This window comes from Acinonyx jubatus, chromosome C2 (genome assembly GCF_027475565.1).
Source record: "Acinonyx jubatus isolate Ajub_Pintada_27869175 chromosome C2, VMU_Ajub_asm_v1.0, whole genome shotgun sequence".
Lineage (NCBI taxonomy): Eukaryota > Metazoa > Chordata > Mammalia > Carnivora > Felidae > Acinonyx > Acinonyx jubatus.
Window position 1 is genome coordinate 125956751 of NC_069384.1, and position 13923 is coordinate 125970673.

General features: G+C 45.9%; 1 protein-coding gene across 3 annotated transcripts in view; it reads right to left on the bottom strand.

Annotated features, from left to right (window-relative positions):
* EPHB1 (EPH receptor B1) overlaps positions 1–13923 on the bottom strand; it is a 476611-nt gene that overhangs the window by 265785 nt on the left and 196903 nt on the right. For all 3 annotated transcript variants that reach the window (XM_053221422.1, XM_027061797.2, XM_027061798.2), the window contains exon 3: positions 3226–3907. In XM_053221422.1, coding sequence (XP_053077397.1) covers positions 3226–3907 — 682 coding nt within the window. The remainder of the gene's footprint in view (positions 1–3225; positions 3908–13923) is intronic.

Below are 13923 nucleotides of genomic sequence, written 5' to 3' on the forward strand. Positions count from 1 at the left end.
TAAGGTACCCCCAACAGCTTCCTCTGCTTGCCCCCATCTTGCCGCCACCCTCCTCAGGACAGGAGAGCTCTAGGCCAGGACCACTCTTCACTGGCTGGGCTACCTAACTGGTCTCCAGGTGCTTCTGCACAACAGAACAACAGGTCACCATGACTTTGACAGGAGAAGGTTTAGCAGACACAAAGTGAAGGTCAGAATAAGGTTCCTGTCCATGATGAAAGTCTGTCTTGCCAGAAAATAATATAAAGATATTCTATAGATTTGACACATGCAAAGGCCCAGATTCAAATATCCAGAGAAAAGTTTATCAGGTCAGTATAACTGAGTGAAGCCCAGAATCATCCAGGTTTGGCCCAGCCAGGCTCCAGGGCATTAATTCTCAGGGCTGTGTTGGAGGAGAGTAGCTTGCCTTCCCTCCCCAGTCCTGCCAGGACAGCTGAAAGGGGCTCACCGTGTCTCACCCACAATTCTCTGGCATCCCCCATTCTCCATGCTTCTGGCCTGATGAAAACTGGCTACACTAGGTGGGCCACACCAGAACTGCCGTCAAGGGCTATGGCGCCTACCTGACAGCACAGCACAAGCACCCAAAATGGGTGGGGGTACCCTCGCCTGGAGACACAGACAGGGACGAGTCACAAATCCTTCCACATGCACTGCCCATCTCCATCCAAAGGGTGCAGAGTCCTCCCGATATCACCATCGATGGCCAAGACCTCTTTGCCTCCCTGGGGCAGCCTGCTTAGTTCTGGAAAGGGAGTCCTGGATGATCATCCATCAAAGCCAGATTACTAGCAGAGCCAATGGCTAAGATTTGGAGGATGTATCTTAAAGTCCTTGAGATAGAAAAAAAAGGGGGGCTTCTCTGCCCTTCTAGGACACAAGCTCAGCCAGGCTGCTGGGCTGTGAGACCCATGACACCACCTGGCTTGCCACTCTCCACTCTCAGAAATGCCACCAAAACGTGGCTGCCTATGCTTGTAAAATGGCAAAGTGATGCCCTGGCCACCCCGTTTCCTCCACCCTCCAGCGTGTTTGCAATAGGCAATTTGTGAAATCAAGTCAGTTTCATAATAACTCTAGATTAGGAACGTCCACCAAAAGTCAGAAGGGGGTTGGAGCTGGGTAGGGAGAATGGAAAGAAGCCACTTGGATTTACTTATTTGTCTCCATAGGCCATCCCACAACAACCGCAGGAGGTGACTTGACAAACAGCACAGACAGCAGAACCCCCCAAAAGAGAAAAGTTCCAATTAGCCCAAAGAAATGAGAGACTGTTCCCAGAGTCCCAATTAAATCAGAACCAATCAATGCTTGCCCTGGTTCCTGCCATTCTGCTCGGGAAATAATGGGAAAAGCGAGACGGCCCCAGCCAGCAAGTGCAGTGTGGCAGCTCTCTGAAGCCTGAAGAAATCACCAGCACTTTTGCAAGCGTGCCTGGCAGCTGCCGCACCTGCACCTTTAAGAACTCAGCCTAGTGCCCGGGTCCCCACTCAGACCCTGACAAATGCCAAAAAGGGCACCTCCTGCCCCACCTCCAACCGGGGGGACAAAGAGGAATGCTGTGGGGCCAGGCTAGGCTGGTTTTAAAACTGTCTGCCTTGATTCATCACTTGATCTGGCACTCTCTCCCCTCTGTTTCCACACCATCCATCACGGGCACCATAACCAAGAAATCCAATAAAGACACAAAGGCCTTAGTTCTCTGCTCTCAGCAGGCCTCAGAAAGGCTGTGTGAGTGCCCCAGCCCAGGCAATTAGCTGAGTCCAAAGGATCGCAGAGCTGATGGGCATTAGCAATTCTGTGCCTGGTGCTTGGCTGCAGGTGTTTGGGGAGCAAGGTAAGAGAGGAAAGGGACAGGCAAAGACAATCTGGTGGTCAGGTGGAGTGTCGGAGGGGGGCAACAGGGAGGATGGCTGATAGGAAGCTCATGAGAGAGCAGAGGGAGCTAATGGAGCTCCAACTCCAACCTGCCCCCAGAGGTCTGGGGCAACCTAAACGATGAGTTAGGGCATTTCTGAGGTCTATGTGGGAAGCCTTGCCCTTGAAAGAATCTGAAACTTTGAATGCCACAGGCAAAATTTAATCGAGGAACGAAGTCTTCTCTTCCCCAACTCTGGACACCCCCTCCCTGTATTCAGCTTCCATGCACTAACTAAAGAAATAAGTCATGGATTCTCTAGACCATCCTATTCATTCTCAGAGAAGAATCTCAAGCCAGTTCAGCTCATTTATTGCCATGTATTAGACATGTGCTCTCTTGGACTGAGGAGAGCCAATGTGAGCACACAGTTCCCTGACACTCCCAAACTGCCAAGTTCGTATCACTCTGTATCCTTCGGAAGCAAAAGTAATACAATACCTGATACCACCTCCCCCCGTTGCATTAGCTCATCTCCTTCCAGTACACAAAAGCTAGGTCCACCCCTGCCCCTGGCATTGAGCCCCTGGAGGAAGACAGCTGAGCAAAAGGCTTTGAGTTAATGAGCTACATGGGTTCAAGACCAAGTTGGGTGCTGGGGGAACTGAACTGAAATGACTTAAAATATTTTGCAAATTCAGTCACTTCTCAACTACCCTTGAGTGAACTGCCCATGACAACCCAAATTCTCTATGCTTCAGAGCATGGGGCTGGACATGATGCAGGTGTGTGTGCATGGTGAAGGTCAAGAGAGTGCATATACACACAAAACAGAATATGAATGTCCAGGGTTATTACGTGATTACCTATCATTTGGAATTCTCTCTATCTCTTCCCCCATCATGAACACTGCATTCTGGTTGGACACAGTTGAAAAATCATCATAGCTGGGGATGTAGATGCCCCCGAGCTTTTGTGTGTGTTTTTTTTTTTAAGTTTAAAATTTATTTTTGAGAGACAGAAAGAAAGATAGAGAGAGAGAGAGAGATAGAAGCAGAGAGACAGGGAGGGGCAGAGGGAGAGGCAGAGAGAGAATCCCAAGCAGGGTCCGTGCTGTCAGTGCAGAGCCTGATGCAGGGCTTGAACCAAAGAGCCATGAGATCATGAACTGAGCCGCAAAAAAGAGTCAGATGCTTAACTGACTGAGCCACCCAGGAACCCCCCGACTCCCACAGAGCTTTGTAATAAGCCATCAGGCTCTTCTGCTCCTTTATGACCCAAAGCTGGAGGTGGGGAAGATTTGCAGATTGGACCCTGTCCCAGGTGGGCAAGAAGCAGAGGCCTTAAGAGGCCCTAGGACTTACCCTTGCAGGCCACACTGTTCTCCGGCTCATAGCCAGGCTTGCAGGTGCAGCGCCCAATGGGCACCATCCACTCTCCATCCCCATTGCAGTAGAGTTTGATGGGCACATCCACTTCCTCTGCATTGGGGATGCATGTCCCCCGAGCAATCACCAGAGACGTGCTCTCTGCCCCAGTCATGGTCTCTGGAAACACGGCAAAATTTTGCACAATGCTGGGACACTTCTTGAAGAAGACGCGAACAGAAAGGAGAGACATACAGGCTCCATAATCCTGGAAAGCGAGGTAAAAACCATTCCGAGTAAGAGGGCCAAAGCTCCTGACTTCTGTGTTGACCTTCATCAACCTTCCCCCAAAGTCCACCTGGGAGAAGCTCTCATCTGCAGCAATGGTGTCTACTTTGAGGTAGGGGGCCTCAGACCAGAAGGCTGACTTCTTGGTGGCAATAACTGAGTCCGTCTCATAGTAGTACAAGTTGAAGGTCTCCTTGCAGGAACCTGGGACGTTGGGGAGGCTGCTGCAGTCTCTCACAGTGAAGCGCATCTCTGTGTAGATGCGATGAGCCCCCCGCCGGTTGATGAAGGTGGTGAGCAGCCAGTTGTTCTGGTTGGGCTCAAAGACGTTGCACACCTGGTAGGTGCGGATGGTGTTCAGGTTTTCATCGTAGCCACTGACTTCTTCCCACTGTACCAAGCAGGCCGAGACACACACATGCAAAAACACAAAATAGAGAGTAAGAAGAAAAAAAGAGGCGGAGCAAAGAAGCCTCGTTCTGCAGAGGACCTTATGAGCTCACCAGTCCAGCCACTTGACGTGAGAAATAAAACATACCTAACCCTAATTTGTTTTTAAAGACCTCCTTATATGCAGACTTCAAATATTTCTCTGCTGGTCACCCTGAAATAGAACGGACTTTACTCTAGAAAACCTTCCTTCATCTAACCTACAGCACTCCTGCTGTGACTATGGCTCATCACCTCCACAGGACAAGCCTGCAGCTATCTGCCCTATGTGATGGCAAGGACTTGATTCCTGAGTGACACAGCCTCTCCTCTCCACAACCACTCTGTGGATTAGGGGTCTAATTACAGAACACCCCTCACCTTAGAAATCCTCATTTCTGAACCTAATTCTTTATGGTGGTTCCTTTAGAGTTGTGAAAAGCATATGAATATAAGGCTTTTCACAAACTTAGATTCTCATAAACTTTTGTTTTATAACATCAATTCCTTTGAAAAAGCTAAACCATAAAACTGGTAGGAGTAGGGGCTGCTAAGTGAGATGCTTAAGGAAACAAATCAAGCTTCATTGGGTGCAAACTGAAAGCAGGGATGTAATAGAGGAGAATGCTGGAGGATGTCACATAGGGAGGAAGGAGAGCTTCTTAACAGGGGAGAGACAGCATGCTTCACACTAGAAAAAAAAATTCTCATTTTTAGCAGCCCTGCAGGTGGGAAAGAGAAGAGGAACAACACATTTATTAAGTGGTGTCTCTTGATCTTCCCCTTAACACTGAAAACTAGATATTATCACCCCCAATTTACAGATGAAAAGATATCATGCAATTCACCCATGGTCACATGGCCATAAGAGACAGGATAGAGAGGAGAAAGAGGTATTTTGAATGGCCAAAGAAATTCACTTCCACCAGGGGTGGGAGGAGAGTCATGGGGCATTCTCTCTTCCTTGGGTTGGGACAGGAAGCCACTACCTGTACTGGCGAGCTCTCAGGACCCTGACTTCAAGAACTGAGAGTATTCCCAGGACGTTTCAATGTGTTCATTAAATTCTGTTCTGCTTACCAGAAACAAATAAGGGACCCAAGAAATTAAACTTCTCCTTTTTAATGTTCATTTATTTTGGGAGTGGGAGAGAGAGAGAGTGCGCACTCAAGAGCATGTGTGAGCAGGGGAGGGACAGAGAGAGAGTGACAGAGAATCCCAAGCCGGCTCTGGGCTGTCAGCACAGAGCCTTATGTAGGGCTCAATCCCATGGACCGCAAGATCATGACCTGAGCCAAAATCAAGAGCTGAATGCTCAACTGACTGAACCACCCAGGCGCCCCAAGAAATTAAACTTTATCTTACGTGAAAAGAAAAAACAGATGAAGATCCTTGACTTTAATATTTAGCAGTGGCAAAAAGTAAAAGTACAAAATAGTATCTATTTCTTTAAATATTGTGCTAATTGCTTATTATTCACAGTGTAGAGCTGAAATATATAAAATAGAATTCTTAATTTAAAAAGCTGACGTCAGGGCACCTGGGTGGTTCAATCGGTTAAGTGTCCGACTTCGGCTCAGGTCTTGATCTCATGGTTCATGAGTTCAAGCCCAGTGTCGGGTTCTGTGCTGACAGCTCAGAGACTGGAGCCTATTTCATACTCTGTGTCTCCCTCTCTCTCTCTGCCCTTCCTCCACTGTCTCTCTCTCTTTCAAAAATAAATAAACATTAAAAATATTTTTTTAAGTTGAAGTCAATCTTATGTGCATGGAAAATATACACAGTTGCTTCTTGCACAGAATTAAGCCCCCTGTAGGAGCAGGAGGGCCAGGCTGCCCTTCAAGCTTGCGCCAGAGCATCTGAGACCAGGCGTGGTGTGTAGAACAAACAGGCACGTAGAGAGCTGGCCCCGCCCACCCAGACCTGAAGAATGACCTCATGGCCACTTCTGCCGCCCGGGCCCTGCCACTGAGGCACCTGAGTACCAATCTATCCAAGGCTCTTCTCCCCCATCCCCTTCCAGCACCCCCAGGAGTCAGTCTCTTCCTCAGCTTGGAGTCCTTGGTGAGTTCTTTCCAGATCCTTGCACATTGCCAAACGTCACCTGGAACTTTGCTTAATTTCTTATCGATACTCTAGATGTCAAGGAACCACTTTTAACCCCTCTTAAAGATTGTGTAATGTTCTAGTTAAATGTGTTTGTTAAAGTTATGTTCTGCTTGCCTGGGCTTCTGGAACCAGAAGCAAATATATTACAGAGAAGTCGCTGACAGCTGTTTTAGTTTCAATTTTCAGACCTCTCTCCCTTTCGTGGCCATTTTGAAATAACATTTCCCCAGTTGACCCTACGTGACTTCTGAGAGGACAGCTTTCTTTTGCTGTTTTGTAGGTGCTTAAGCACAGCAGACTCCTAGTCCGTGACTTCAGTTGGCCTGTGTGAAGTGGCGACACAAACACAGGGCCCCTTTGTCAATGCACAGGTGAAGCCTGTGGCCCCATTTAGGGCAGGGACCTGTCCCAGCCAGAGCCGTTGACCCACTCAAGACTGCTGCGGCTTCACTATATGGGAGCAGGACAGGAAGCCCGCCTTTCAGGGCTCACCTTAGCACTGAGACTGTCACCACCAGCAGGTCTTAAATAGACAGAATGAGGCGTTTATACTCTTGCGGAGCGGGGATATTGAGAACATTTATCTTAGAAAATGACACTGATTGGTATTATAAGACCCTATAGAGGTAATCGTTTCAAACATTAACCTCTCTGGGCCTCAGTTTTCTCATCTGTAAAATGAAGAATCATACTGGGTGACCTCAAGTTATAAAATCTACACAGATTTAATTGATTCCATGACAGCTCCTAAGGGAGCGATCAAAGCAAATTAGGAGGAATACAGTTGTATATTCAAAGGGAAAGAGTAGAGAGAAATTGAGAGAAAGGAAATAACTTCCCTGTTGTTTGGGGAAAGGCCATCACAGAGCCTCACATTCATTTCTTTCTCTCTTTCATTCTCCTGTCAGCAGGTACGACAGGGGTTGGAAAAATATGCTTACAGAGTGGACTAGAGTAGGCATGAATGCCTTCCGGGCAAGAGGCAATTAGGACCGGGGGCCTTGAAGAAAGAGAATTATTTTGGCAAACAGAAAGGCGGGTGGAATGGCATTCTTAGCAAGGAGGGACAAACATTGTTATTTGTCTGTGATATCTGGAGTCAGCCTCGTTGCTTTATAGTTATACCTCACTCATTCATCAATGAAAAAAAAATATTTGCTGAATGCCAACTTTATACCAGGTATTCTATTAATCACTGGGGATACAACAAGATGATGCTTATAATCTCGTAAGAGAAACAGAAATTAGACAAATGGTGATTAAAATAACTAAATAATTACAATTGTGCTAGCTGCTGTGAGAGAAAATTACAGGGTGCCTAGAGAGGGGGTGTACCTGATACAGAGAGGAGTGTCAGGGAAGAACCTCCAAACTGAGAGGGGATGGACGGATAGAAGTTGGAAGAAGTGTGTGTTTGCTGGGGCCAAGAGGGACAGAGGAGGAGTGGGGAATCTAGGCCCAGGAACAGCAATTGCAAAGGCCCTGTGGTGGGAAAATGTGGCCTGGAGCCATTGAGTAATGCTGCCTGTGTGACAGAAGAGTCATAAAAAACTGCAGATGCAGGAATAAGACTGAGGAGAGGGTGAGTCTGGTCAAGAACTCTGAATTTCATCCTGAGGGTAACTGGAAGTCATTGATGAGTTTCCGTGAGGAAAAGTACAGGTGATCAGAGCTGAGGTTTTAGAAGATTTATCTGATGTAAAGTACAGATTGGGTTGGAGGGCCACCCCAATAGATGGTGGGGACAACTGGGTGCAGGTATGGTAGTACAGGCAACAGAGGACAGTAGGTTGGAGTAAACCAGTGGAAACTGAAAAGATAATCCTGGGGTAGAACCTCTAGGTTTTCTTGAGCCGAGTGTGGGGTGGAGGACAGAGAGAGACCTGACCAGACCCAAGGCCCACGTATCCCTTAACACTCTTCCACACATCAGGCTTTGAGCTCTGCTGTGTCCCTGGGGCACACCACTCCTAACTCCTTACAAGAGTGGCTATCCTACCCGTGGATGTGCAGAACTCAGATTCTTTCACTCAAGGCCTGCAACAGCCCTGGTCCCTGTGACACACTCTCACTGCCTATCCCCAAGCTGATTTCCTACGGGTCTCTGTTCAGTGGCAGCTTCTCAGCCTCTCCTTCTAGGCAACTGACATACTGCTTCTGTGTTCCTTTCTACAATTGTCTTTTACCATTAAATGAGAACAAAGCACCATGATTTGCTTATCAGCTTGGCAAAAAATTAAAGAGATACAATAGCAAGTCTTGGTAAGAATCTGAAGCCAAGGGGACTCACAAGCCTAGTGGCGACAGTGTGACTGGTGGAATCTTTTAGAAGTCAAATCAACAGTTTCTCTCAACATTTCAAATGTTGGCCACAACTCAAATAAGCAGGGAAAAGGTACATCATTAAAAAAAAAAAAATCATTGTGATAACTGAGTAGCTATCTGGGAAAAAAACACAGCTTTGCATCCATACCTTGTTCCTTACTTCAGGATAAATTCCCAGTGAAGCAAAGATTTAAATATTAAAAGTGAAACCAGAAAAATACTAACAGAAACCCTGGAGATAATTTATGTATAGTAATTATGACATGAAACACAGAAGCCACAAATGAACAGATTGATCAATTCAGCTCTACAAAGTTTTTTCTTAAGTGACATAACAGAAATGGCCAGAAGTAAAATCAAAAGGAAAAAAAAGGAAATATGCTGGGAAGAAACCACTTATACTTTATCACAGATAAAGTGTTAATTTCCCCTGATATATAAAGATAATCTATATATCAATAATAAGATAGGCATGGATATTGACAAACTGTTTACTAAAAGAGAGAGATAGCTCATAAATATGTGAAGAGATCTTGAACATCATTCAATATAATCAAAATGATAATTAACCATGTTGTGATACTTTGTTTTTGGGTGGGCAGGTCAGACAGAAATTTGATAACACACTATGTTGGAGGGTGTGTGGAAAGTAATCATTCTGATACATAGCTAGATGAAGGGCAAATTGGTACAACCTCTATAAAAATTGTGGTTTTATTTATTCAAATTATAGCTCTCTCTACCCTTTGACCCAGCCATTCACTTCTAGGATCAAACCCCAGATATACTTTTATAGAGATATAGATATAGATATAGATATAGATATAGATATAGATATAGATATAGATATAGATATAGATAGATATACATATATAATTAGATATGAACGGTATTACCTGCAGCCACCATCACCTCCAGAGTTTTATGCATGCCCAGGACACCTGGAGGTGGCCAGGCCTCAGGGGACTCCATAGTCCCTTATATTCCAATTGCCTATGGACAATGTAGCAGCCTTCTCAAATTTGCTCTGAGTGGGACCTCTAGACAAGCATGGTAGAAAGAACCATTGAGACTGAAATTCTCACCAACCAGTAGGATGGGGGAGCTCAGAGTTTGAAATAATTTTACTAAAAGAAAATAAGGCTAGGATACTCCTTGTGCATCTTTGTTTTGGGGGTAAGATTTATAATGCTGCACCCCAATCTTACTTAAGTCTTCCTTTCTTGGAGCTCTCAATCGGACTCCAATATGGCACCCAAGACCCTTTGTTAATGTCCATCAACTAGTGAACACATAAACAAAATGTGATGCGGCCAAACAATGGAATACTAATCATAACTAAAAAAGAATGAAGTGTTGGTACATGCAACATCACGGACAAACGTCTAAAACATTATGCTAAATGAAAGAAACTTGACTCAAGAGACCATATGTTGCATGCTTCCATATACCTGACCTGTCCAGAAAAGGCAAATTTATAAATAGAAAGGTATTAATATCAGCATTTCCCTGGCACTGGAGATGGGAATGGGGAGTAACTGCAAATGGGCATGAAGAATCTTTTTTGGAGGTGACAGAAATGTTCTAAAATGGGATTGTGGTGATAAGTACACAATTCTGTAAACTTATTAAAAATTCTTGAACTGTACAATTCAAATGAATAAATTTTATGACATGTAACTAACACTTGATTCCAGCTTAAAAAAAACAAAAAACAAAAAAACACCTCTTTGTTATTTAGTCCAGTCTCCACCTCTATACCCCACCAATGCTGGTTTGGTCTCTTTTTTTCCACAAATGCCATGCCCACTGCAACAAGAGGGCCCTGCTTGTCCTATCCACTGAGACAGGGATACCCTTCTCACTCCTTTATCCCTATATCCCTATGACCAGTATGTGCTTGACCAAGTTTATTTGTGAATGAACAAGTGATGTCTAAGTTGAGGCAAAGATGGCATCTTTGAGATGGGACACTTCCAAGGAAGTGGAATCCCTACCCTGATGCTGGGAGTCTGAGTAGAATCATGAGAATGGTCCTAAGATGGGTTCAGAATCTTGGGCCCAGGACCCCGTTCAAGAATCACTTGATTTTCCATCCTGGAGTCAGCCAGGTATCAGGCCAAAAGTGCCCTCCATGTCCAACATACACCCCTCCTTGTCACCATAATTTGCCATTTCTTCCAGAACAATGTTCTTCTTATTTGACCTCTCTCTTGCATTCCCTGACCATGCATTAGGGCTGCCATTACTTAATGCCTGGACTTATGCCCTGGCTTGCTGTTTGTCAGAAAGTAATGACAACAGACCAGGAAAGAGATGGCAAGGGTTCAAACCAGAGCCAGGTCCTCTCACTCTGCACATTGAGACAGTGCTCATCCCTGCCTCTTGATGTTGTTGTGGATGCTCTGACCGGCCCTAACACCTTTCTCCCATGTTCATCCCATCTCAACTCCTCCAAGACACAGAACCAGAGAATAACAGATCTGGCTGGAAACCACTGTAGATCATGTTGACCAAAACCTTTCGTTGACAAATGGGCACACTGAAGCCCAGAGCCATTCAATAGTTGGCCTGAAGTCAGGCAGTTGATGGGGGGCAAAGCCAAACTCTCTTTGTAGCTCCCTCCTGTGAGGGGGCTTGGGTATTCTTTCCTCCAGGAGGCCTTCCTAGCTTGTATTCAGCTACCATTTTTCCAAATGCTTATAGCATGATTGAGCTCATTCCATACAATTTAGCATTTCATAGTACAATATTTTGAACTATTCATTAATTGCTTTGTGTATGACTTTGGATTCTGAGACCAGCCTGTGAGCTCCTTGAGGATAGGGAATTATGTTTTGACTAATTTATTAGTTGATTTCGACAAGCAAAATAATTCCACGTATTTAGCTTTGCAGCACTGATACGACACAACTGCATTTTTATTCAGTAATGTCTGGAAACACTGAAATCCACTGGTTTTTCAGGGGTCCTTTCTTCTTTCACTATTGACCCTGGGAGATGTAGTCCACACACAAGGCAACCACCACAGAGTACATCGCCAAACTTAAGCTCTCCCCAGTGCCCAGACTCTTCCCCAGCTGCCCGCTGGACACCTGGTGCTCACCCATGCTCTCTGTGGTCCTCCTGCTCACAGATGGCACCTTGTCCCTGTACTGGGTTTCCAGGAAGCACTCTGGACATTTCTGTTGCCCATCCCGGGGTTTAGGCACCAAACCCCGTCTCCCTTCCCCTCCATAGCTCATCCATGAGGTGTGTCCCTTTCCCCACTTGACTTTACTCTCTTTCCTAGTCACTCCACCAGACATTCTCTTTAACTCCCCTACCCCAGTGAGTTTTGTAAAACTCCATCTTCCCCATGGGGTTGCCTCTCCATAGTCCCAGTACCTAGCCCTCAGTAAATACTGGAAGGGGGCACCTGGGTGGCCTAGTTGGTTAAGCATCAGACTTCAGCTCAGGTCATGATCTCACGGTTTATGGGTTCAGGCCCCACATTGGGCTCTGCAGTGAAACTGCTTTGGATCCTCTGTTTCCTCCTCTCTCTGCCCTTCCCTCGCTCTCTCTCAAAAATAAACATAAATAAACAAACAAATAAATAAATACTGGAAGACTGAGGGAATGAACAAGGCCCTGGTCTGTTCCTTAACTTCTCTGCCTCTTTAGCCCCTGGTCCTTTGCTAGGGACTTACTGCAGGTGACACCAGGCTACCTTGTTCCTGGGAGGAGTTCAAGAAACAAAGCGGCTTTGCACACCCAGCAGAATATTAACAGCCTCTGAAAAGGCTCTATTATTGATGCAAATGGGCCACCTGTCCTTGAGATAAGCATAGTAAAGAAAACAATGACATCCATTAGAAAGTACTTGTTCAGGCTTTGAGACCATGACTTTGATGTATGAGAAAGACACTTCTAGGTTCCTCCAAGATCCAGGTTTGTTAGTCTTGTTTGCTGGAGTCAGATCTTGCAGGTCTGTGCTCAGGGGTAGGCAGCAGTGCCTGCTGACATTTGAACAGTGCATACTGGGTGCATATTGACTATCTGCAGTCTTGGCTCTGCGTGCGTGTGTGTGTGTGTGTGTGTGTGTGTGTGTGTGTAAAACAAAACCACTGCCATGAATTCTATCTTTGTGTCCATCCACACTGCCTTCTAGAACAACCATCAGAAACTCTAACACATTCGTTACCCTCCAAGAGTGGATCTGGAATTTAGAAACAGGCAAAAGTCATTTGGAGCCAAATCTGATGAGTCAGATGAATGAACAAGCTAAGAAATATTTCTTGCTCAAAAATGAAGAGCCACTATAAAAGGAACTTTAGAGAAGTGAGCTGATTCCACTTTATGCCTCTGACTAGTTCCAAGCATGGAGTTCTGGAAAGATTTGTGATAGCTGGCCGCTCCCTGGACTGCGGCGACATTCCTGGGTAGACCCTGCCCTTCCTGAATGCCCACCCATTGCCACAGTGCTGCATCCAGAACTGCCCCCAAATAAGTCATTTCCCTCCAGTCTGGCCAGGAAGGACACTTGCTCTGGATACTGCTCTTTAGGAGGAAGACATAATCAAAGTTGGCTTTTTGGCCTCTATTAGCCTAATAAGACCCCAGCCATTCTGATTGTATGAAGCCCAGCTCATTTAGCTCACTTTTTAAATAAAGAATTGAGCATCTACTACATCCCCAAGCAGTGTTCTGTGTTTTGGTGACCCGGCAGTGAACCAGAGGCAAAGTCCCCACCCCCGTGGGCCTCATATTCTAATAGAGCGAACCAGAGGATGAACAAGCAAACAAATAAATAATATAAAGTCAGACAGTGTCAAACACTCTTGAGAAACAGGTAAGGGGACAGAGTGACAGCTGGTAGTGGGGTCATCGTGGAACGTTGCCTTTTAACAGAGATCTAAATGACGCAGGAGCCACCAGCCTGGAGGGCACACGAGGGAGGGGCATTCCAGACTCAGAGAAGAAGAATGAACTCTCCAGAGCAGGAGTGTGCCTAGCACATTGCCAGGAAAGCCTAGAAGCCAGGGTGGCTGCCAAATTGCACAGGGCAAGGGGAAAAGGGAGGAGATGAGGCAGGAGAGGTTGCCAGAGGACAAAGGGGCCCCACCCCTGCCAGTTACAGCTCTGTGACCATGGATGACTTTCTGAGCTTTAGTGTCCTCATATGCAAAGACTATTTACCTTGGTGGGTGCCATGAGGACTGAAAGATCATGGAGGAAACTCATCTTGCACTATGCCTGCAAATACCCTCCATTCACTAAGTACCAATTATCATTTCTACTACCATCAGCAGCATCACCACTGTTAATGTTAATCTCAGGATCCACCTCCGACTGATGCATGAGGGTGTGGAAATTGTCTCCTCCATCTTGGATAAATAATCCCGCCTTTGGTCAGCAGAATGCCAGGACTAAAGAGCCAAAACCTACCTCTCCATACAGTCAGCACCCCCCTTTCTTGCCCCTCCTGGAATCCTCTGGGCAGGTTTAAGTATGGATTCCCTTCTCTCAACTAGGCAATCCCTGAAGCATGATCAGCTACCAGCT